We start from the raw sequence: 26,147 nt of genomic DNA, 5'->3' as shown, positions 1-26,147 counted from the left end.
CAGCAACTCAGGGGGCCAAGGCAGGAGGATTGGAGGCTCAAGGCCAGCATGCATAACACAGCAAAACCCCATCTCAAACACAAAATACAAAAAACTATCTTGCTTCCTGTTAAGGTTTCCTACTGTCTTTGGGAAATCACTCAAGGCAAGTAAAGGTGTTTGAAATCTACATTTCAAATCATCTTATTAAAGCTTTTTAGCATGAATTTGTACCTAAGGTGGCATACACTGTGTATTTGAATCTCAACAATTCTGCAAGAGAGGAAGCTCTCTTCCATTGCATAGAGGAGGAGACTGAGGCACAGCCTGTAGAAGTAATTCACTCAAAGCTCTGGTGCTAATAAATAGCAGAGCTGCCATTGGGCCAAAGTTCACCAGACACCAAACAAAGCCTGCAATCTTAGCCTTTCTGAATCTACCTTCAGAAAATTGCTCTTGGCTTCCTAATGACTATGATTTCTCACTTATTAGAAATGTTAAGTAGGCCTCAATTTAAATCTCCATGTAGCTAGGAGAGTTAACATCCCATCATTAAAAAAATACAAAAAGGACATCTTATGATAGCACAATATTGTGTATTCATCAAAACTTGAAGATAGATGTAGCATTTATTTTTAGAGGGGGATTATATATATTTCAACAGAATTATATATTGGTTTTGTTTTTCATATTGATTTTATAGCCAGCTCTGAAAAGTAAATGAGTGTTTGATAATTTTACTTACCAGAGCTAACTGAAGCAGACACTTTGTGAAGTCACTGGGGGGTGAATCATCTCCAACTCAACAGGTTAATTATGGAGATCTGAGAGATATTTTTGTCTCACTGCAGCAGAAGAGCAACCATCACTAAAACAACATCTACTTACATGATTCCTTTAAACAAAGATTATCTACCCCACCCTGTTGCATCTAACAAATAACTAGTATCTCTCTGAATGGTAGATCATATTGAGGTTCAATAATAATAATAGAATCTACTTATGTGGTGTTGCTTATATGAAGTGCTTCATGCAAAACAATGAATCATATTCTTGAAGAAACTCTATGAAGTAGGCACTAATCATCATCACCACTACCACTACCATCACCATCATCATCATGGTCATCACAATTAGCAGCAGCAGCAGCAGCAGCAGCAGCAGCTATAACATTTGAGATGAGCAAAGAGAGATGAGATAGCTTGTCTAAACCTACTACTTAGGAAGTGGCAGAGCTGGATTGTGCCATCTGTCTTATAGTCTTATGCTTCAACCCACCATACTAAACTGCCATGCAGGGGGTGACAAACCAATTAGTTTAAATGCTTCTTGAATTGCTGCCACTTAAAAATGGAGTTAGAGCAGTTTTATTTCTCCTCGGAAAAATTAATTTCTTTTTAAAAACCCACAGCACATCTAAAACATCTAGAAAAAAACCAAACTCTTGTGTGGTTACCACTTAAAAGCAACAAGTCTTAATATTTTGGCCTTAAAGACAGGGGGAAGTAAGGAGAGGGGACCTCCCTCTCTTCTGCTTCTACCTCCTCAGATCTAACTGGAATCTGGGAGTTGATGTGCCTTAGCTCATCTCTGTTTTTGTTTTTGTTTTTTAATTTTTGTCTCATTGTACGAGTGTGCCTGCATCAACATTATATTGAAAATCATTTTTAAACTTCACATTAAAATGTGTCACTACATATTACACATATCCTTCTGCAACTTTTCATTCAACATCGTGCTTTCCAAATTTACCTAGTCATTTAGTTGCCTGTATGAAAATATCCCTGTATTTCCTGTTGATGGACATTTAAATTATTTCCACTTTCTGCACATTCACAACAGCCTCCCAGAGTCTACACCTAGTGGCAAGCCTGCCAAGTCTGTAGCAAGAGCTGCCAAGTGCTCCCCAGTGACACTGCACTCATTTTCGCTCCCAGCAGCAGTGTCTGAGTTCCTGGGGTTCTGCTTCCTCATCAACACTTCAAGTGGTCCAACTTTTTAATTTTTGCCAATCTGATAGGTACAAAGTGGAATCTTGTGTTAATATGCATTTCCCTGACTGCTAGTGAAATTTGATGTTTTTGTGTTTACTGGGCATTTAGGTTTTTCTCTTCCGTGAAATGCTCATTCATATAATATACTCATACTTTTTCAATTAGATTGCATGTCTTTTTCCTGTTCACTGGTAACAGGTTTTTTTTTAAATTTTTTTTTTGTTTTTAGTTGTTGATAGACCTTTATTTATTTATATGCAGTGCTGAGAATCAAACCCAGTACCTCACACATGCCAGGCAAGTGCATTACCACTGAGCCACAATCCCAGCCCTTGATAGCAGTTTTATATACTAAGGATTCTTATCCCCCACTGATCTCACATGAGTTGCACACACCTCCTCCCAGTCTGTAGTATTCACTCTTACTTTTATTATAGTGCCTTTAGTCATACAGAAGATTTAAATGTTAACATTGTCACATTTTTCAATCTTTCCCTTGATGGTTGATGGGTTTTTATATCTCGTTTTAAAAATTCCTTTCCTGCCATGAGGTGATAAGAGTCATGTATTTTCCAGAAGTTTTAAGGTTTTGCTTTTCACATTGAGATCTTTGATCCATCTGGAATCTATTTTATGATGTCAAGAATTTTTTTCTCCTCACAATTTATTCTTTTTATTGAATAGTTTATCCTTTCTGCTACTGATCTGTTAGCCCCTCCCTTTTCTTATCAAGTTTCCATATTTCATGCATCTGTTTCTAATCTTTTTACTCCTCCATTCCACTAGTATTTTTTGTTACCAATAACATATTTTCTTAATTACCAATACTCTTAAATTATGATAGACCAAAAGGAAGTCCCTTCTCTTTATTCTGCTTAGAAATTGTCTTGATTCTCACTTTTATTCTTCCATATGAGTTTTTTTTTTGTACTGGAGATTAAACCCAGGGACGTTTTACCCCTGAGCTAAGAACCCAGCCCTTTTTATTTTTTGAGACAGGGTCTCACTAAATTGCTTAGGGCCTCGATAAGTTGCTGAGGCTGGCCTTGATCCTCCTGCCTTAGTCTCCCAAGTTATTGGGTTTACACACGACGCCACTGCACTGGGCTTCCACATGAATTTTAGAATCATTTGATCAAATGCAATACCACCCTTTATTAATCTTAAGTAAGCTGTTATCTTTAATATAGAAACATCACATCCATTAACATGATATTATTTCCACTTAGTTAGACCTTCTTTGTTCTCCAGTAATGTTTATGGCTCTTCTCCATAAAGCTCTTGCATTTTTTTCCATCAGATTTCCTTTAAGGTAGCATAGAGTTTCAATTGCTCCTGTTAGCATAAATTTTTTCTATTACAATCATTGAATGGTTGTTAATGATGCATAGGAATCCAAATGGTTCCTGTATATTTATCTCTAATTGAGAAATTTTGCTGAGCTCTGTTATTAGGTTTTATTTATATCTCTTGGATTTTTTTTATGTATACAACATTGCTTGCATAAAATTTTTCTTCTACCTCCTTTTTTCTTTCTTGCTTTATGCCATGGTGGGAACACCCCATACAATTTGGATAGTAAGAATGCTATTTGGCATCCCTGCTTTATTCTTTAATTTTAACAGGATTACCTCTAAAATTTTCCCAATAAATATGATGAGCTTTTGATGTGTACCACTTATCAAGTTAAAAAAATCTTTCTCCTATTCCTATTTTGCTAAGGTTTTTTGTTTTGCTTGAAAGTAGAAATGCACACATAACTATAATACTTTCTTTGTACCTATTGAGATGATCATACAGTTTATCTCTTTTAATATGTGAACTTATCAATTATAAAAAGGCTTTTTTATTTAAACCATCATTGCATACCCAGGGTAAGCCTTTCCTGGTCTTAATGTGTGTGTGTATTTACTATATTGGTGAATCTATTATTAATATTGTATTTAGCATTTTGAAGCTATACTCAAAAGTGAGGTTGGTCTACAATTTCTCCCTGGTGCTTTCCTTGTCCCATTTTGATGTTAGAGTAAACTAGCCTCATAAAATGAATTGAGTAGCTTTCCTTCTTTTCTTGTTCTCTGAGGTTGCTTACGTAAAATATGTAAGGTGGGATTAACAGTTTTTGATGCTTTTAGTAAAAATTGCCCACTTAAGACTAGTGTATATTTTGAAAAAGTGAGGACTCAGTTTATGTAATATTTGTTTATTCAGGTGTAGCAGGCAATCATCTCCTAAAACAGCAATACTTTTGGTATTTTATTTAACAACAGTCTTTCCTTCCTTTTTCCTCCCTCTCTCCCCGTCTCTCTCCTTCCTTCCTCCCTCCCTCCATCCTTTCTTCCTTCCTCTCTCCCTCCCACTCTCCCTTCCTTCCTTTCTTATTTTCCTCCCTTCCAGAGAGCATCCACAAAGGAGGAAGCTGCTCTGAATGGCAGATCACTCTCAGGAATAAAGTGATAAATGTGATTCACTAGTATAATTTGTAATACTATTCTCCTTGTTTTATTTTAAGAGGGAGAGACTAAGCAGTTATTTCTTCTCAAAGTTGTTTCTTTCTTTAATAATTTTATCATCAAAAATGTTACATGAGTACTGCAAAAAGTCATAAAATATAGATAAGCTAACAGAAGAAAATGAGCCCCCATCATCCCAGCATGCATCACAGTTAGCAAGTGTATGTTCTTCCAAACATGCATATTCACAAATGTAGGATCTATGAACACTTGTTTTTTTTTTCACCTGAGTTTTCATTCAACATTTTGACAATGATTTTCCATGTCAATAAATATATATCATCTTTTTTAAATGACATTTTTGTCACCATTACTTTTTTTTTTTTAGTTTTAGAAGGACACAATATGTTTATTTATTTTTTATGTGGTGCTGAGGATGAAACGTAGTACCCCACACATGGGAGGCAAGCACTCTACCACTGAGCTACAAGCCCAGCCCCTATCAGTTTCCTCTTGATAGACTTCAAACTGTTTCCAGTTTTTGCTATTGAGAATCTGGGGAAAATAGCAAATGACTCAGCTCTATGCTTTGGGGAAAGTTGTCTAAAGGTATGTTTTCGCACATGATAGGAGTCCCTGCTAATGCCCCTTCCTAGACCATGAAATGGCTGGAGACACTGAGGAGGAGTCTCAGAAACAGACCCTCTGGTTCATCCCACCCTCTGGTTCATTCCAGGCCCCCTGGCAGAGGCCTGCTTATCCAAAGTCAGTTAGAGAACATGCTGAAATTAGAAGTCAAAGGTGGCTCATAAGGATGGCTTTGCCCTAACCCACTGGCTGAAGACAGTTCAACAAGAGCCAAATACAGCAGATATCAGGCCCTGTGGGTCCTAGCTGCCAACCACACCCTGACCTTCTCATGCCTACAGCCAAGTCTGATGGACCCTGCCTAGGTGGAAGAGGCACAACTGAAGCCTGTCTGTGGTGGCTGAAAGCCCCCTCCCACCATGAGCCCCTGGCCAACCCTCACTCCTTCCCCCAGGGAGGGTGTCCTTTGCATTCATCTTCACCTCAATCCTTTCCGTGCTGCACTGTAATTGACTCTGCTTTCCACACCTGGGGCTGAGTTCTTGGGGACTGATGCTCAGATGATTTATGTGACGTTACAAGTGTCTGCTTTGTAGAAGTAATTCAATAAATGTCTCTTAAATGAGTGATGAAATGAGTGATTTACCATGGTCTTTCTCATTCCTTGAGGCCCACATTCTATCTGTTCAGGATCCACGGTTGGAAGTAGGTGTGCATTGACAAAATGCAGATCGAATTGCATATACTCCAATGCCTTCTCACCTCAGCACAGGATTTACCCCTTGCCTTTCACTCCGTGCTACCTGCCTGGCCTAGTCTTCACCTCATCAAACAGCAGCATCACCTGGGGCCAGATGCATTGCCTACCACACCCTTAGTGTTTAATTCCAGCAGGAACCCTCTCCATGACACTAGCACCTATCCCTCCTGCCACACCTAGAGCCTCCCCATTTGTGCCCCTTCACACTCATGAGCTATTTTAATATCGAGGAGTTGTTGGGCATGGGAATAGCACAAGCCATGTTCTGTCTCTCTGGCGATCCTCTCTTTCTCTGCTGGCAGCTCCCAAACTGTTCACCACAGCAGGCGCTCAAAAACCCAGGCTCAGGCCACCAGACTGCTAACAAGGACGCCAGTAGGCTGCCATATTCAGAGTCATGGGAGGATGCCAACAGGGTAATATGTGAAATTAGTAAGTAGACTGAAGCAATAAAAATGTCAGTCTGGAATTCAATTTTTGAATTCCACCTATAATGTTAAAAAGCAGGCAATAAAATGGATCAAAATCTAGTCTAATTTGGAAAAATAAAATGTGACCTGAGGCAGTAGGTATCTGAGTCTAAAGGACTGAGGCTCCTGAAAGATACTATAGTTAAATACAGCAACATTTAAACCCTCAGTTTAGTAAGGTTACAAAAGGTTAAAAAAATAAAAATAAAAAAGCTGTTAGCTATATTAGGGAAGTTAGAACAAATGAGAGAGAATAAACCAGAAGGTACTTCTGGATGGGAGACATTTCATAGATAGAACTATGTCTTGTTCAATGTTCTACTTTATTTTGGAGGGAGGGGTAAAATATGAATTTTGTACAATGATATTTTGGGTTTCCGTCACAATGAATGTGTAACAGCAGGAAAGGGGATGATGTAATATATTACTTATAATATCCCTTATGTATATGTTGTAGTAAAATTGTTGGGTTTTTTTTTCATGAATTTGAGATCTGAGACAAGAGTCAAATCACATTTCTAATTTCTGCTGGTGCCAAGCCTATGGAATGACAGTGTTGAGGGATGCAGTTTGTAGATGGGAGGTGGGATGGCCCCTAAAGGGGGTCCTGAGATGGCTCCCAAGTTCTCCAGGGACACCTGTTTGGATGGAGCCAAGGGTCAGACCCATTCATATTGCCCAAGAGAAAGGACCAACCAGCAGTGGCAGCCTGACTTCCTGGAAGTTACTAAGAACTGTGTCTTTCTCTGAGGCTTCCTTTCTAAACTAGATTGTCCCTGTACTTGGTTCTACAGTAGGGAATGGCTCAGAATAAAAATTTTTAGACCTTAGGTAATGTAAAACAGTATCACCAAAAGGCTTCACCATTTCCCAGCCAAGTCACTCAAAGATGCTGAGAAAGGCTGTCCTGAGGAGTGGAGAAGCGAGGATGTGGCATGGGGTTGCTCCCCAAAGACAGGGAAACACAGACAGCTGATCAGGGAACCTGACTCAGGCCACTGAGCTGGGAGAGGAGGACAGAGTCAGCTGCCAGTCCCACCCCTGCACCCCCAAGTACTCATGGGGGGGCGCTCATCCTCACCTTCCTGATTTCTGGCCTGTTAAATGAAGAAGCCGACTAGATGATTCTGCTGATTTGTTTTATATTCTCAGTTGTAACCCCTACAGAATCAGAAACTGAATATGTGCATTTTTTTTTCCATTAAAAAACCAGCACAGGGCAACATCAGATGTGAACATGGGCCAGGTCACAGCTTTTTTTTTTTTTTTTTTTTTTTCTCGTGCTAGCTCCCTGCCCTGCAAATTCTTGCCCTGTTCTACTCTTGCCATCTTCTTAAATGGAGTGCCCCCTGCTTTGAACAATCTGGCCTTAGAGCCTCTAGCTTTCCCTTCCTGTGGCTTTCCTCCAGCATGCCTCCTTCTCCCCCGTTTCTTTGGGGCCCTTGACTCCCCAACCAGGCCTCATCCTGTGCTGACCACAGAGCACATGGGGCATGTTGGCTCTCCCCATACCTCTTCCTGTGCTGGCCTCAGTGCCCACAGACTAAGCTGCAGACTGGTAACCCTGCCAGGCCTTCCAGCCCCAGCAAGCACTGATGCAGCTGCCTGTGGGAACTGTCTGGAAACCTCAAGGCCAGCTCTTCCCACTAGGCCTGGCATCCCTGTGTCTCCAAGAGAAGTTGCTCATCCTTCCTCCAGGATCACCCCATTTTGCTTTGTGTATCTTCTCCCTAGATCCAAGTATCACTTACTGTCCCCCAGCAACACCTCCCCACAGTGGGGCTTACTCAAGGACCTCCAGCCTGGCTTCATTGGCTTCTTCCCTGGCAGTTTCAGGATGGGGCACCTTTGACTGTTGTGCCACCAACATGTGTCAGGAACTTGATGATGATTTTTTTTTTTCTTTTTGTCAGGCGGGTAACAATGTTTAGAGGAAGGCACATCTCACATGATAGCATGAATACCCAATCATCACGCTTATGAACCAAAGGATCTTGATAATGAATTTAAATCTCCAAAAGCAAACGGCAACTGATCAGCCTGGGGAACTGTGGTTTTGTCCTTCCCTGGCTTTCACTCGGAACTTGATAGTTACTGCTGTCACCAATGCCATCAATGGTCTTTTCTCTTTTTCTTTCTTTTCTTCTTTCTTTTTTTCCCTTCTTCCTTTCTTCCTTCCCTCCTTCTCTTCTTTCTTTCTTTTTTTCTTCTTTTTTTTTGGATTGCTGAATACTATTTTATTGTATAGCTCACTTTTTGGTTTTATTTTTGATTAACGTATTAGTTATACATATTGAAGGAGTTCAATGTGATATTTCAATATGCATATATGCATATGGTGTCCACTGATCAAATCCAGCCTCTCTTTATCCAACCCCAACCCTCTTCCCAGTCTCTAGTAATCAGTATTCTACATTTGGATCCTCTTCTAAATACATTTCCATATTTGAGAAAGAACATGTGGTATTCTCCTTTCTGTGTCTGATTTATTTCACTTATCATCATACCCTTCAGCTCCATGCATTTTGCTACACATGACAGATTTCATTCCTCTTTATGGCTGAATAATATTCCATGGTGTATATGTACCACATTTTTTTTTTTTTTTAAAGAGAGGGGAGAGGGGGAGAGAGAGAGAGAGAATTTATTTATTTATTTATTTTAGTTCTCGGTGGACACAACATCTTTGTTTGTATGTGGTGCTGAGAATCGAACCTGGGCCGCACACATGCCAGACGAGCGCGCTACGGCTTGAGCCACATCCCCAGCCCCAATATGTACCACATTTTGTTTGTCCATTCATCTGTTGACAGGCATCTAGACTAATTCCATATCTTTGCTATTATGAATAGCAGTGTAATAAACATGGATATGCAAGTTTCTCTTTTGTATGCTGACTTCATTTCCTTTGGATATACCCAGGAGTAGGATAACTGGATCATGTGGTAGATCCAGTTTTAGTTTTACTAGGCATGCTCCCTACCACTGAACTATAGCCCCAGACCTCTAATTTTAGTTTTAAAAGGAATTTCCACACAGTTCTCCATAGTGGTTGTACTAATTTACATTTCCATTAATAGTGTATGAGATTACACTTTTTTAAAAAATAGACATTTTTAATTGGAGTAAGATGGTCTCTCGTTGTTTTGATTTGCATTTCACTGATGGCTAATGATATTGAACATTTTCTCATTTATTTATTGGCCTACCAAATGGTCTTTTAATTATTTCTGAGAAGTGTTTGGAAACATGGGAGGGCATTTTTTATTTTCACAGTGTGAGTGGGTGTTTTTCAGGCTGTTGGGAGCGAGCAGGTATGCTAACTATCCTGTAATCCAGGACAGAAAACGCCAAGGGGATTGCCCTGAGACACCTACTTCTCAGTCTTCATCTAACCTGGCCTCCAGCAAGTCTCTGTCTTCCTGATCACAACTCTGGGTCCTTCTCAGACTCCTTCTGGGCTCCTCTTCTTCTGACAATGCCTTAAGATTGTGTGTTCTCCTGGGTTTCCTTAAGGCCTTCTCCACCACACGCTCTCTGTGAGTGATAGGTGCCACTCCTCTTCCATGTGTTGATCCCTTCTCAATATGTCCTCAATCCAGTCTTATCTCCAGAGGTCCACCCCATTTCTAACTGCTTGCCTGGTTTCTCCACCTGTATTCCCAGACCCATCAACCTCCACATGTTCAAAATCTCATCATCTTCTTTCTTTACCCCCAGAAGCCCTCTCCTGGTATTAGGTGTGACTGCCCCTTGCCTCATGTCAAGACAGGAATCCGGGGGCCATCCTTGCCTTATTTCTCTCCTTTAGTTCCCACATCTAGTGGGGTACCAGCAGTCTATTCAGCTCCCTTCATTATCTTCAAATGCATCTGTTTTCCTCACACACTGCGTGGCACAGATCCTCATTATTACCCACCTGAATGCTTATTTGCCTCCTCACTCATCTCTCTACCCCAGCTTCCAAGCCTGGGTGCAGCTTGGATCATGTTAGTCCTTTAGAAGGAACCTTCACTAGCTTCCCAAAACCTTCAGGATAAAGAAGAAGCCTCTAGAGCAGGGCACAGGCCGCTGAGCTGATGATCTATCTACTGTTCACCCAATACATGTCTGAGTTTTCAACTCTGGGCTGCACTCTGGTCTTACCTGTACCAGGCTCTCTCATGCCTTGTCCCTTTTGTCTCTGCACATTCAGTCCCCCATGCGTGGACAACTTAACTCCTCCCAGCCCAATTCCTACTCAACCTCCAGGGCTCCATTTGAAGGACCTTGGATCTCTGGGTGATTTCTCTGCCCTTAGCTGCCCTCCAGCACACTCATTCCCTTGTATAGCAATCTATCATCCATTAATCATCCACTAGCTAGATGTGCAACTTCATCTTCCCAACAGTCTGTGAGCTCCCAGAGGGCAGGAATCGTGGTTTATTCATGTTCCCAGCAGCTGCATTCCAGGATTGAAACACAGAAAATGTTCATTATATGAATGTATATCTCTTAGTCCTGACATTTTATTGAAAGGCATTCGCACTCACGTCAGGAACAGTAATGGTAAGGGGAACTGGCATATCCTTGGACACTGAAACCTATTTCCTCCAACTGGGGGCCTGAGGCCCCATCACCGTGCTCCTTCCCCAGTGAGAGGGACCAGGGAAAGTTGGACTATGTTTGCCACATTACTCCCTAGACTAACTGGCTACTTTTATTTTTTTAACTTTTTAAAATTTTTATTTTCAAAGTAATACACAGTACATTATTACTTTCAAAGTCAAAAACAAAATGTGGCCTCTTCTGGCCTGCCTCTGACGCTGGCTCTTTAAAGAGAAAACATTTTGAGCTGTTTTAGCGGTTTCGATGAGTAATTACCTCTATGTATTTAAATTACATGCTTATACTGTTAGTTCTTGATTTTATTGACTTCAATTTCCTGCTATGGAAGAAGAGAATTTAGCTCTCTTCCTCATTCATTTCTCCTTCCACCTTCCAATTTGGTTCTCTTTCAACATTTGGTTAAATCACACTTCAGCAATTATATGACTGGGATTTAGATGCCACTCACAGCTTAGTCATGGCAGTCTGCATTTCCTTTCTTATTCGTCTTGTTTTCCCAGGAGTTAACACTTCTTGTTTGTCTTCTGGTTAGTTTTCTATATGTCTGGAGCTTACTCACTCCCAAAGTTTCCAGCTGAATATAAAATTTTTCCTGATAAATTCAAACACATCAACTACTTGACTACTTCCATTTTTTTCCTTGGAGGTACTCCTGGGAACCCTGTCCCGTCCCCGTACCTCATATCTGGGCATGTTTCCCTCTACATCTGATATAGGCTGTCATCCCAGCTTCTCCTTCCTTGTTCGCCTCTTCTCCCTGTGTCTGTCTCTTGGTTCTCAGATTCTATGGCTCCTCTTTCTTTATATCTTACCTGGTTTCCAGTGCAGCACTGTGACTAGCACAGATATCAATAAACTACCTTAAAACGCCAGAGAAGAAAGGGCTAAAGCAAAACAGAAAATATGATGTAGGTTCTTCTATATACACTTAAAGTGCAACTATTTAAAAATGTAAGCAATATCTACCATGTCTCACAATGACTTTATTCCACTTATGCACTTGACAGGTGGCTGCGCTGGATTGAGAACTCGGTCAGGAATCATTTACCTGGAGGATGCAGAGACATTGTACCACTGTTGTCTAGCACTCTGGTTGCTCTTTAGAATACAAGTATGTTGGTAAAAGGCCTGATTGATTTTTCTGGAAGCTTTTAAGACTTTTACTTCAGGACTAGTCTCCAGGAATGGCCACACTGTTTGGAGTTTCTGCCGTCCTAGTCCCTCTGATGCCCAGAGGGCTCGTGAGGGAGGATAGGGGCCTAAGGCTAAGGAAATGAAGAGGAATTTCTAGTGTCCCAAATGCTGCAGGAGAAGGGGACAGCAGGAGGAGGCAGAGAGCTGGGACCAGGGGTTTGGGGAGGATGAGGAAAAGTCAGGAGGAGGAACTGCTTGTGGCAGGGGTGGGGGGCAAGAGGGATAGGGCTCCACAGGGAAGCACATTTTTCTCTAAGCTTCAGACTTTTTAAGGTTCAGAGAGACTATTCCTCCAGGAGGAGGGGCCCACAGAAGCTAGGGCAGCAATGACTGGATGACCAGCTGCAGGCCAAATGACTTTGGAGAAAATGGGCCTGTCTTATGGCACCCCTGCCACATGCCCCTGATGTCCTGACTATCAGGCCTGTGACTCCTTGTTTCTTGCCTGGCCTTGATTCTTCTAGTTACCTTGTAGTTATCATCCAGATTCATACGTTGCTCAGACTACGTTCCACTCTCATGGGGCTATGGGAATTTGATGGAGATATTTTTATGTGGAGTTTTTCTTTTTCTTTTCTGAGGTATTGAGGCTTGAACTCAGGGCTCACGCATGCTGGGCAATTGCTCTACCATTGGGCTACATTCCCCAGATTTTTTTGTTTTAACAAAACAACAAAGCACCCAGGAGAGTTAGAAACACTTCTTTACCCATCCCTGAGCCTCATCTCATTATTCACCTACTCCTGGGTGAGGGGAAAATCTGGGTGAGGGGTACTTGGGAATAGCCCATGATCTTACTGCACTCGCTGGGCCTAGCATGTGCTGTGTATCGCTCTTAGCACCATGCCTGTTTTTCTTATCTCATTCTGCCTCATCTTCTCTGATCTCTCCTTTAAAAATGGCACTGGTCATATCCACTCATTTGCAGATAATTAGGAGAGACGGTTTCTTAATAATAAGGGAACTGCTTTCCACTTGAAAACTAAGTGATTTTTTAAATGAGAGAGAGATAATAGTCTATTATAGTTTTTGTATATGAAAAGGGGTTAAAATAATAGTTTTTTAATAACATGAACCAATAAAATAAATATAGACAAAATCCTGGCTGATAGGGAATACCAATCACCAATGGTGATTGGGACTAAGTTACAACTGGGTTAAGTTGCTGATAAATGTGAGCCTAACCAGTGAGCACTTCTTTTTCCTACAAGTTTCTTGATAGGGCTTCCTCTGTTTGGTAGGCTAGAGTGGAATGAGGAGGTAGGGAGAAAATAAAGAATTGGGGCTACCATATGGTCTCTTATTTTCAGCTCCAAAATATACAAGAAATCTTCAATTAAATTTCTGTCTAATTACATTATACTTAATATCACACAATTCCTCAATGAATTTTTTTGGGGGGAGAACGATGGACTCATGTTGATGGTGGCAACCTGAAAGCTAATAATCCTGTTAAAACAAACTTTAAATGTTCTTATTTTCCCCCTAATTTTAGAAGTAATATAAAATCCAAATATATAAATGAATATTACTCATACTTAGGACAAGAATGAATTATAGAAAAAGGGTCACAGAGAGAGTGAGGGTCAGAGACACCAGGTGTTCACATGCTAGTCAGCAAACAACTGCAAGTTCACATTTCAAGAAAGCCAAAAAGGCTGTGTCCACAAGCTCACCCAGCAGGTCCTATTAGCCTGCAAAGCACAGTGCTGTTGGCCGGTCTGTGACCTCAAATACATGACTTCATTACCTAACCTGTCCACACTTCTTCATGTCCAGGTGGGGCCCATAGGAGAGGATGGTGATGGGTGGAGGCACCAGAGAAAGAGGGAGCTGAAGTCAGGTCATTGATGAGCGGGAAGAGGGCTGAGGACAGAGTCTGGATGATCCCCACTAGGTGGGTAGGGGAAGCCCATGAGAGCACCTGGAAGAAAAGACAGAGGAAGAAGAGGAACTGGGACAAGAATAAGATTGAAGGGAGAGGAAGGAGGGCACTGGGACGAGACTGCCAGAAAGTCAGAAGGACTAGCAGTGGACCAGACTGCTGGATCACTCTTGGATGTTGCTTTTATTTTGTTTTATGGTGCTGGGGATGGAACTCAGGGTCTTGTACAAGCTAAGCAGGCACTCTACCATGGAGCACACACCCAGCCCTTGGTTGTTGCTTATAAAACATTTCCTGCTGAAAGCTATGTACACTTATTGAGAAAAAAATCTGGAAGAAGAGAACCAAGAAGGAAATTAAAATTACTAATAAATTTTTCACCTGGAGTGATTTATTTTGTTTGAGCATTAAAAATAATTTAAGTGGTTGTGTGTGTGAATGTGAGCGGTGTTTCTTCTCTACTCCATATACAAAAGGGTGTGTGGACAGAGGTATGTGTGTATGCATATATGTATATACATACATAAAACAAAATTGAGTGGCAAAGCGTCTGCCTTGCATTCGCAAAGCCCTCGGTTTGACCCCCCCAAAACAAAACAAAACAAAAAAAAGAACCCTACCAAAATAAAAAAGATTAATAAAAAAAACCCTTTTCAGGGCTGGGGTTGTGGCTCAGCGGTACAGCGCTCACCTGGCATGCCGAGGCCCTGGGGCCAATCATCAGCACCACATAAAAATAAATAAATAAAATAAAGGTACTGTGACCATCTACAACTAAAAAATAAATATTAAAAAAATTGATTGTTGATCCTTTTTTGTGTAACATTATAATGTGAACACTTCCCTATACCATTAAATGTTCTTCAAATTAATAAAATTTGAATAACAGCTGAATAAAATATTATACTATGTGAAAATATCATTATATATTTAATTATTCAGTAAATTAATATTGAATATTGAAATTGTTTATTTAGGCTGTATTTTGAGTTCTGTTTTTCTAATTCCTGACTTTTGGAGCAGTTCATTATTTATTTATTTATTTATTTTCCCAGCACTGAGGATTGAACCCAGGGGCACTTTACACTTAACTACAACCCCAGTCCTTTTTATTTTTAAGAAATATTTTTAGTTGTAGGTGGACACAATACCTTTATTTTATTTTTATGTGGTCCTGAAAATCAAACCCAGGGCCTCATGAGTACTAGGCAAGTGCTCCACCACTGAGTCACAACCCCAGCCCATACCCAGTCCTTTTTATTTTTATTTTGAGACAGAGTCTAAGTTGCTGAGGGTCTTGTTGCTTGCTGAAGCTGGCCTTGAACTTGTGATCCTTCTACCTCAGCCTCCTGAGTTGCTGGGTTTACAGGTGTGCACCATGGTACCCATGTGGGACAGTTTTAAATAGTAAAAAGCGCCACTTGCTTTGCAACTGGGATAATTCAATGTCTCTGACTCTGTTTCTTTATTGTAAATTGGCATTAATAATACCTGCCTTATCCATGTCATGGTTTTGCTAAGAGATCATATGTGAAGGATATTTCATATATGAGTTCTTAAGAGTTTACTTTGGGTGACTTGGTGGCTTCTGGCAGAGCAGGGAAAGGTGAGGGAAAGACAATGGTCTGGATTCACTGTGCTGAGGTCTCTCCTGAACCATGAGGAAAGGCCCAAGGTCTCTGGAAAATGAGAATCTTGATCAGGAATAGGACTGAGCTGGACTTTGGCTTCAGGGAATCTTCAGTTTCATGTCATGAAAATGAATGGGCTTTTCCAAAAGAAAATGTTTTGTCAGAAAAGAGTAAGGCCAAGACCCCTTGGTGGGGGACACAGCCATGGGGGGGTGGGGGGTAGGGGAGGAGCCAAGAGGGTAATTATGAGGGAGATAGCAGTAGCCATGGAGGAAAAGCACAGGGAAATCAGGATGATATACAGGCAGGGAAGTAAAATGTTTTAAAAAATGGGGGTGAGGTTGGGATTATGGAAATCCGTTTAAACTTAGCTCTGCCAGTGTCATTTAACAAGAACTAATCAATGAAATATGAAGTTAAATCCTGAAGGTAGAGAGGCCTAATGCAGATAAACAAATTTCCCAATTTCTTTACAATTAAAAATTAATCCAAAGAAAAATAAAACATAATTGGAGAATCAGAGGCCAATAAATTGTCTCTTGAAGCTAGTAGCTATTAAATATCAAAGTAAATTTACCTTTCAAGTTGTCACTGGACATTGTAAAAACCTACCAACCCCATCTCAAATGTGAGAAAGGGGAGTGGGCGTGCAGGGCAGGAGGCTGCTGGGCCAAGTGCAGGTGTGGGGGGCTGTGGTGGTCTGATCTCTGCATGGATACACTTAGGATGAAGAAACTTAAGACAGGAAAAGGAGGCAAGAGGTAGGGGTGATAAGAACACAGTGGAAGGTGTCAGAAGGGAAAAAAAGCAGCAATCTTTTGATATTGTAAAACCTAAAATGCCTCTGATCCTATTTTTTTAAGTTGTGTGTTTGGGGGAGAGGTTAGACAAGCTAGAGAATGTGCTCTCCAGTTGCAGGGCAGCCAGATGTTTTTTGGATCCCCACGTAAACATTTCAGAAGGGTGACTCTTGTTCTCTTATCAAACCCTCTTCTTTCCCATCTTTTCAGGGTTCCTTTTGAACTACTCTCTTTTCTTTGGAAAAACTACATTTGCTTCTGTGGCTCAATCCAGTTTTCTTCTTTGTACTGTTTTCACATAGTCCACCTTGAGTTTGCACTCTTGTGGTCAGAAAATAATGTCACTAAAAATCAAAAACTTAGAGACAACTCTGGAAACTAAACATGAGCCATCTAGCACAGAATCTCAGCTTCTTTCCACTAATGCTGCAGCCTCAGCTTCGAGTTTTCTCTCCCATGTAGTCCAAGTGGTCACCATGCCCTGCAGAGTCTACATCTGAAATTACTCTAAATGTTGGTGTGAACAAAATTAGACCCAACTTAAGTCCACTCTGAAAAGGGAACATTTGTCTTTGGCATTGTTCTTCACTCTGTTTGTTGACCATATATTTTTTTCCTCTCTCTCTCCTCTCACCAGACCCCTATGAGGGATGCCCATGGCTCTGAGGTCTTTCAAGGACCTTTTCTCCCTGGCAGATGCTTTGTGCTGACTCTCCCCTTCTTCTCTCCTTCAGTGGTTTGAATATGTTTTATTCCCTCTAAAACTCTGTTGAACCTTAATTGCCAAAGTAATAGTACTGACAGGTGGTGGGACCTTTAAGAAGTGACCTGGTGAGGGGGACATTGCCCTCATGTATAGGTTAACATCCTCTTTGAGACTGGATTAGTTGCCATGAAAGTGGGTCATTACCTAGTGAGGCTGCCCCTTGTGTTTTGTCTCTTTCATACGTGCCCTTTTGCCCTTCTATTTTCCTACTCTGTGGTGATTCAACCATCAGATGCTGACCTTCCCAACCTCTAGGGCTGTGAGCCAAAATAAACTTCTTTTCTCTATAAATAACCAAGTTTTAGGTATTCTGTGATAGCCACAGAAAAACAGACTAAGAAACCTCCCCAAACACCCTTTACGAGCCCCTGTTCTGGATCCTAAACCAGCCGATCCATGCCTGTGTGTTATTGGGTTAATGCAGGGAATGTCTGCAGCTTATAACATCATGAGATACAATGCCCTAAGTAACAGAGGGAGCCCCAGGGTCAGGGTTCTGGGCACTATGGAAGTTGAATGAGGATGAAAAGCAGCCTGGTGGCATCCATCAATCCAACTATGTAGTCCTCCCCTTACAACAGAAGCATCTTTGGATTCATTTCCATGTATGAACTGTGTAATTCTGAGCAAGTTACCTTTCTGTGCCTCCATTTCCTAATCTAGAAAATGGGACTATTTATAGTCCTTAGCCCAGAAAATGGCTTGGTATGAGGGTTAAATACTATACAATTAACTGAGTCTCTAAGACATTGAAAGTTCTTGGTAAATATAAGATAAATAATAAAAATGTAATATATCACTATTATTTCACCAGTATCAGCCCTCTAGGGATGGCCCTTAGCTGGCAAGACCATCTTTGTGGTTTCTCATCTTGTTTGACCACAACTCTTTAAAACTCTAGTTTCTCTTACCAGGCAACTCTTATCCCAGTCTTTCCTCCCTGATTTTATCAATCCAATCCACAGAAAATCAAGGAACTAGGCCTCAAATGTGGTAGGAAAGCTGCCGCAGATAGCTACCATTCCTCCCTCCTCTATTCTATTCCATATTTGCTTACCTTCCCCCACAGAACCCGCAGACCTCAAATCAGGAGCATGGGAAATACATGTTCACCAGCAATAGCTCTTTACAGAATTTTCTGCCTCATGTGAAACTGAATGCCTTTACTATAAAAATATAAACAGGGGGTCTCCACTGGCTTTGTATTGCTAACATGCTTCCTTTTGGGGGCTACAACAGTTCACAGAAAGCATATTTTACTTTTGAAACAGAACCTAGCAGCCAGTGGTTGCCCTTGTGGTTTTTCCACAGTTTAAAGCAACATTGGATACCACTAAAGTGCCTCCCCCCGCCCTGCCTGAGAACTGAATTACAAAATCCTGGTTTCTATTAGGGTGTGTCTAGCACTTTCTGTGCTGCCAAGCCCTCCATTTTTATAGTCTGCACACTGGTAGATTTTCCATGAACGGGCTCAAATTTATTCCCAGGCAATGATGTTTAGGAAACCCAAGATGAACGTGAAGATTGTTCTAAAGTAGCCTCAGAATTTGTGCCATACAGTTGCCTAAAAAGAACATTTCTGATGTATTAAAAAACATATTATACTTTAGTATATGCAGAAGGAAAAGAGTATTCACTCTTCTTATATGTTTTTTTTTTGGGGGGGTTATTGGAAGAAGTTTATATTTGAAATTCTTCCTTCTTTTCTTCTTTGTTTCGGTGGTGCTGGGGATTGAACCCAGGGCTTGGCTCATGCTGGGCAAGCCCTCTACCACTGAGTCACACCCCCCCATCCTACCCTTTTATTTCTATACTTGTATAGAATACAGCCCAAACACCCACTTACACAGGCATTTTACATAAAGAGTTGGAAGGCAAGTGACTGAAAACAAAACAAAATTATTTATATAGTATTTTTATAGAGATTTACATGTGGATTCCAAAAGGAGTCAATGGTAACTCTGGAGGAAAATGAAACAGAAAAGTGCTAATGGAAAGTGTGACTATAATTTAGTTTGGCTGACAAATGAAAAAGCAGGTGTTATATATATATTTTAAAGGGAAAAATAGCATAGGAAATAGAGCTTTATATGTACATATTGCACACATTCTCCATTTCCAGAAGCCTTCCCATAAAACTCCAAAACCACATTGCCCCACTTGCCAAATCCTACATTATTTATTGCTGGTGCAACCCAATCTTACAGTTCGTTTTGGGTGAGTGTTTTTCTCTCCCTAACACAGCTACAAACTTCTTGAAAGCAGGACCACATCTAATTTCATTTCTGTATACTACCATAGCACCCAGCACCTCTCTGAACAAAAATGATGATCTACCAATATCTGTTGGATTGTGGGGACTGAACAGTTGAGTGCAGAGCTATGAGGTCTAGGATGACTAATCTAATCCAGCAGTCTTCACTGTCTTAAAGAGGTCTTAGTAAAGTTAGCAGCTCAACAGCCATCCACTGAATTCAGCTGGTAGACAGGGCCATTTCCACTATTGAAACTTCCCTAAAGAATGAGGTAGGTCATTGTGCTATCATGTATTATCTAGATCCCCTTCAGGAATGAAGGACTTCCTCCACAAGTTTCTAGGAGCTGTGCCTGCAGAAGCCCACAACTGAAGGGAACAGTCTGACTCAAAGTCACACATTATTAGAAGGTCTGAGTCCCTCATCCCATCTCAGGACATCTCTGAAGGACCATCTAGCTTTAGAGCCTTCTGTGGGCTCTTCTGGGGCTGTCATTGGGTCTACATTGCTGCTCAGCTTCTCCCTCTGCCCAGTCTGGCTCCCTCCCCCGCTTCCCTTCTGCAGGTATTAATCCTAAGAAAAGTTCCAAATAATCCTTCTACATGATAACCTCTGCCTCAGAATCTACTTCCTGGGGAACCAACCTACAACACTATCAATCCATGCATATTGCATCCATCTATCTATCCAGCTAGCCAGCATCCTGCTACTGTGTTTAGGGCACCTGGATGGTGTGGCGGTAGGTAATACAGAAGAAAAAGATCCATTCCTTGCCCTAAGGGAGCTAACTAATAGTCCAGTACAAGAACAACTTTAAAATATGTAATATTAAGTGGCTGGTGCCAAGGGAGAACACATAAACAGTAACATTGTTGAGGGTGTAACCCTAGGCAAAGGAGGTCAGGAGTTTTCACACACTGGCTTAGCTGTGACTATCGGTACCTATGTACTGCCTCCCCATCCAATTTCAAGCTTGGGAGGACAGAACAGGCGGTGTTCTTATCTCTATTCACATTCCCCATAATTTCTAACAGAGTCCAAGACAGTGCAAGAAATCTTAAAACCCCGGAAACAACACAGCACAACACTGAAGGAAAACTCTGGCAGTTCTAATTTATAGAACAGGTTTCTGGTTGCTGGTCTGATTTTTAAGTGAAAAGTTTTCTAGAGGCTCCTCAAAATGCTTATTCATTACCAGCCCAGTAACATCTTGGGAACATGAAGAAGTACAAGTCATGGTCTTGACTCTCAAAGCAGCTACAGCTCCTTGTGTGGATAAGTCTGAAATCTTGCAAATTTCAAAAACAGGAATAAGAAATGGGAATATGACTAACAGCCAATGGTACATCATCCCCATGCAGTCCCTGCCCTTAGTTGGCCAATCTATCCATCATCAATCTGTCAACAAAGATTACTCAATGACCTCTATCAGGAACCCAACCATGGGAATCGAAAATCCCTAAACCTCACAATCCTTCCAAACGAAGGTACCTGCGGAGTCTGCTGTCTAAAGAGGAAAAGACCCTTTAACCAAAACATTACTGCCAAGTGTCTACAGGAAAAAGAGGTACCCAGTGCTAGTGAGCATGTATAGGGTGGCAGAGTCTGTCTTCTACATATCTCTGCCTGCAGAACATCTCCACTCAGCTGTTCTGCCCTCACCCCAACTCAACATGCCACCATCTCCTTCCACTCTCCTTCCACTCCTTCTGTACAATCTGTTACTAACTTCTGTTGTTGATTTCTCTGTAATGCCATTTGCATCCTTCCTCTTCTGCCTTGCCTTAGTGCTACCACCCTTTCAGATATTGTGGCCACACCCTGGAAGCTGAGGCTCCAAGACTTGGCAATCCCTGCATGTCTGTATCTCTGCCAAACACACCTTCAGAATACCCAGCTCTCATTTGGTCATGTCTCTGCTTAACAATCATGGGTTCTGTCTCCCCAGCTACCATCAGAATCAAGTTTATAATTCTTCGTATAATATGCCCTCACCTCCAATTGCCTCCCTTTTTTCTGTGCCTCTGCTCAAGCTGTGTCTGCCTCCTGAAATGTCCTATTGAAACTACCCATTGAATCTATCTACTCCTTGTTACTTTTTCACCTGGACCAAGCTGAGGACTTATAGAGATAGGAAGGGCAGAGTTAGGGGTTGGCTGTTTCTAGTTCTTTTTTTCCTCTTGAAGTCCCTCTATCATACACAGACACCCTTTTTGTGGAATTGCTTTTCTTTCTTTTCTTTTTTCCCCCTGGTCCTGGGGATTGAACCCAGGGTACTCTGCCACTGAACTACATCCCTAGCTCTTTTTAAGTTTGAGACAGGGTCTTGCTAAGTTGCCTAGGTTGGCCTTGAACTTGTGATCCTCCTGCCTCCACCTCCCAAATCGCTTGGATTACAACCATGTTTCACAGTGCTTGGCTGGAAATGCTTTTCTGCAACACCCATCCAGGCACAAGGATGACCCATCAGCTTAACTGCTTGGGACTACCTAGTTGTGGGTGGAAGGAGCTCATATGCCTTCAGCAGACTATCTTGGTCTTCCAAACCAGAATGGGGAAAAAAGCTGACATGGCTAATGTTTACTCCCCTGTTGCTTCTTAGGAAAGACTCTTAATCACTCTCAAGTTAATACACCAAGCTCTAGGATTTCTGAGAGATGGATGGTGGGTTTGCCAAAGGGAAGACTGCCAAGTTGGGTCTCTGGAATGAATCCAGTGTTCTATAAACCCTGCCTCTTTCCTAATCATAGAAAGAACCATAAAATGACAGAAAGGCAGCAGAGAGCTGCAGGCAGCAGAATGACACAGAAGCATCAACCTGTTCTTCCTAAAAAAACAAAAAACAAAACAAAACAAAAATGCAGATCAAGACAAATCTCATCCCCAGCCCCCCAACCCTCTGTTCTGCGGGGTGTGATGGATCTTCACTGCACGATGTGGGAAGATTTGGTAGAGCTTCTTCAAAGGGGTAAAGAATGAGTGGCCTGTGAAGACTGCCTTGCTAACTAGACAGTAGGTGATGGGAAGGAGACCAGGGAGATGGTCATGATGGACAAAAGTGGAAGGGAGGGAGGCAAGCACCTCCCATGCCTCCTGCCATCTGAAAGGGGTAAGATTTCTGGGGGTGGGGAAGGAAAGAAGAAGCAGAGGGAAGGGCATTGTCACTCTTTTCTCATTTGAAGCCATAGGGAAGAAGGAACCCGTCCCATCTCTAGGTTGGCAGGTGGATTGAGTAAGAGGTTCTCTGTTTTACACAACTTTCCCTAGCGCTGGAGGAGAGGGTGGTGAAAGTAGCAGGGTAAGCTGTCCCCATCTTCATACCTTGAGCTGGAAGATGAATACAGATAAGAGATGTGAACTAAAAATCTCTACTCACACATACACACACAAACACATGCAGGATGCATCTGCTGAAAAGGAAAAGTTTCAAAATATATCTCTTCAGGTAATTATAGTAATGTGATCATAATGACAATATTACTAACTGCTTTATATATACCTAGTGATCTGTTTATTACAAATTAGTGTACTATAGTAGACTAGAGTTCACTATTTAGATGTAGCCTTACAAATAATCCAATCAAGTGATAATCAAAATAACAGCTCCATTTTATTGAATGATTACTAGGAATACCTTTCATGTGTTATTTTATATAATCCTTATAACCTCCTTGTGGTATTATAGTTATCCCCACTTTACAAAGGGGGAAACTGAGGTTGTAGAGGTTAAGTAACTTGCCCATCAAATGGAAACTTATGATTCCAGAGTTCTGTCTCTTAACCTTACAAGGTCCATTTTATGGCTTTTTCACAAGTTCCAAGAGAAAAGGGAATTGAGGAGGTAGCAGTCTTACATCTCAACTCCCTATAAGGCGCGTACACTCACACATTCTCACTGTTATCTTTCTCAGTTGCAGACCCATTCACCTTGAAAAGACACAGGTCCACAAATCAATTTCAAGTTTCTCTTAAGGACAAAGGTCAACCTCTATGGATAACATACCTGCCAATTAACTGGTGTCTGATTCTGCAACAAGAATTTCCATTTGATAGGATGCAGCCAAAGCAAGATGGAGAATTAGAATCTAGTTTTAAAAAGCAATGTCACAAAGGAGAATACTTTAAGACTGAAAATAATGAGACTGAATGCCATTTAGCAGAATGGCTCATGACATTACAAAAAAATATTCAACTTGTGAGAGTCAAGCACATGAAGAAAGAAGAAATGATGGCAGAAAACAGTAATGTGCAAACAAATGATGCATGCTCACGGAGAACTGGCTGCCCTGTTCTTCATCAGATGCATCTGACCTTAGTGATAATATTTGCTGTCAGCTGTGCAGAGGTGCTTTGGGCACGAGCTGACATGAACATCTACAGGCAGGGATATTCAAAACTGAGGCAGGCTGGGGGAGAAGACACCAGGGTGCATGGGAGCTCTTTCCCACCCCTTTTCCCCAAATACCAAAGACCCTGGAGTTTTCCTGTCTCCCCACTTCTTTTCCCTCCTTTATCCTAAGCATTTTTATCCTCTTGCCTCTCTCCCTCAATACTTAACTTCTGCCACCAGAAGAGGTTGTAGGTTGGAGTAGAGGTAGCATGAAGAATTCTAGTTACTGGGATTGAGAGAGTAAAGTGTCAGTTTCAGTGTTCCCCCTTCCCTTTGAGCTCTGGAAATATACTTAGATGTACACGAAACACTTACTGGAACTTTTAAATGATGAAAGAAGATCGATAAGCAACCTGTAAAGCCAAATCTTGGTGCTTTACAGTCAAAGATACACAGGCAGGCGAAGGACTTGAGTTTATGAATTATATCCTCACATATCTACGCAAAGCAGGTGGCTCTTGCACACACACATTAATCCTCACATACAGGCATCTTGGGGATGTGTCACATTTCCTTTCTGCTAGTCTTCCTTCCCACCTGCCCACCTAAAGGAGATGACTACAGCTGCTCTGTGAGGGGTATGGTGCAGCAGAAGAGAGTCATTGGGCCTTGGCTACTCCTTGTGAGTCTGGCAAGTCCTTTAACCACTGAACCTCTACAAAATGTAGATAATCGCAAGGCTAGGTGCTATGTGGACGAAAGGGAATAATAATATGTGGGGTGCTATGTTGCCTGGCTCCTTAACCAGCCTTTCTGTACCCACTCCAGGTCGGAAGGTGCCTCAGGTCATTTGGTCCCCACCCTTGGCACTCAGGTGTAACACTGGGGAAAGTGGGAATCGGACCCAGACCTCATTCTGTACCAGGAGGGTCCCAGCCTACAGGCACAGGGCTAACTTTCAGTGACGCATAGGTCAACGGGAGCTGGGGGCGCTGAAGGAGGGCAAGCGGGTCCCAGGTGCCTGGACCTGTGGGCGGGGGGCGGGGCGGGCTGGTGGAGGTGGGCAGAATCTGCGGTAAGTCGACCCACGGTTGTGGGTGGCTTCCTCCTGTTGCTCAGTATCAGGGAGAGGCGGGGGAGGACATTCATTTTTTTCTCCTAAGTAAGCATCCTCCCATTGCTTCGATAACTATCGATTGTGAAAAGCCGGCGGCGCTTCTAAGAGGCGACGCCCGGTTCCAGTGCGCCCCCGCGTCTGTTTTCGGGGACCCCTCCTCGGGTACTTCCTTTGCCAGCTGCACGGCAGGGACCGCAAGCTCTTCTGCACTGGGTTGCTTATCAGCCTCGGGAACCGCAGCCACCAGCTGAGGCTTGACTCCTGCCGGTTCGCTCGTGGGGTCTTTTCTTTCCAGTGTCCCCTGTCACGCCCTGGGACCCGGTCATCTGCTCTGCTGCGTGGCTCCGGCATCTCGGGTTTGAGCACCCGGCCGACGCTTGGAAAGTTATTTCAGAAGGCAGATGTCTCGCAACCCTCTCTGCAGCAAACTACAGGACTCGGATTTCCCAACCCCTTCCCCGCCCCCACCCAGCCCGGGCGACCCTAGCCCGCCGCGGGAGACCCACAGCACTGAAAGCCATCGGCAAATGCACCTCCTCTCCCTCCAGCCTGCCCAAGTGCAACGGGATGGTGGGAGGAAGCCCAAAGCAAACTCAAAGCGCCGAGCAATCCCCAGCCCTGGCCTGCAAGGGATCGGGCTACAGGGATCGGCCTCCCGTCCCGCAGCTCCGAGAAACACTCCAGATTTTCTGCCCCAGTCTCTGCTCCTCTCCAGTCCCAGTCCTCCCAGCCGGGTTGTCGCGGTCCCTCAGTACCTGCGGCGGTCACGGGCTCCCCCTCGCTCTGTTCCCCGGAATCCGAATCCATGCTTCAGGCTGTTGGCCGGACGTCCACCGTCGCCTGCCCGTCTGCGGGGCGCTGGGGCCGGCGTCCCGGCTCGGGCTGCCGCGGCGCACTGGATGCGGGCAGCAGGGTGGCTGGAGTCCGGGTGGTGCGGGTTGGGCAGTGCGTGGCCGGCGGCTGCGGCCAGGGGGCGGCTCCGCTGAGGCGAGCGCCAGCGGTGTCCCGCTCCCCGCGCCCGCCGGCCGGTGCCTGCGTTAGGCGAGCGCGGGGCGGAGGGTGGGGCGCGCCGAGAGAGTGGGGAGGAGGCAGAGGCGGCGCGAGCGCCGAGGAGCGTCCGGCGCCCCGCGGGCTCCCGGCTGGGGTTAAATACCCCGCTTCCCTCCCCCACCCTCGGTGCCCAGCGCCGAAAGCCGGGAACCCAAGGTTGTTCGGGTCAGCGATGCAGAGACCCTTTCCTTGGGTGTGGCCAAGTTTGCAGGATTCTTAAGTGAAAAAGTGCCTCTACCCGCTTTTAAGAGGTTCGGTGTTTTCAGA

The 26,147-nt window shown here is 42.9% G+C and overlaps 1 protein-coding gene and 1 pseudogene across 1 annotated transcript in view; both read right to left on the bottom strand.

Moving 5' to 3' along the window:
• Tnfaip8l3 (TNF alpha induced protein 8 like 3) overlaps positions 1 to 25,930 on the bottom strand; it is a 35,680-nt gene extending 9,750 nt beyond the window's left edge. Inside the window, exon 1 of the mRNA XM_005316565.5 lies at positions 25,586 to 25,930. Within this exon, the coding sequence (XP_005316622.1) occupies positions 25,586 to 25,637 (52 nt within the window). The 5' untranslated portion in view covers positions 25,638 to 25,930. The remainder of the gene's footprint in view (positions 1 to 25,585) is intronic.
• LOC120887097 (small nucleolar RNA U13) lies at positions 8,152 to 8,237 on the bottom strand (annotated as a pseudogene).
• Positions 25,931 to 26,147: the final 217 nt, after the last annotated feature.

This window comes from Ictidomys tridecemlineatus, chromosome 5, assembly GCF_052094955.1.
Source record: "Ictidomys tridecemlineatus isolate mIctTri1 chromosome 5, mIctTri1.hap1, whole genome shotgun sequence".
NCBI classification, from domain to species: domain Eukaryota; kingdom Metazoa; phylum Chordata; class Mammalia; order Rodentia; family Sciuridae; genus Ictidomys; species Ictidomys tridecemlineatus.
This window is presented reverse-complemented; position numbering and strand designations above follow the sequence as displayed.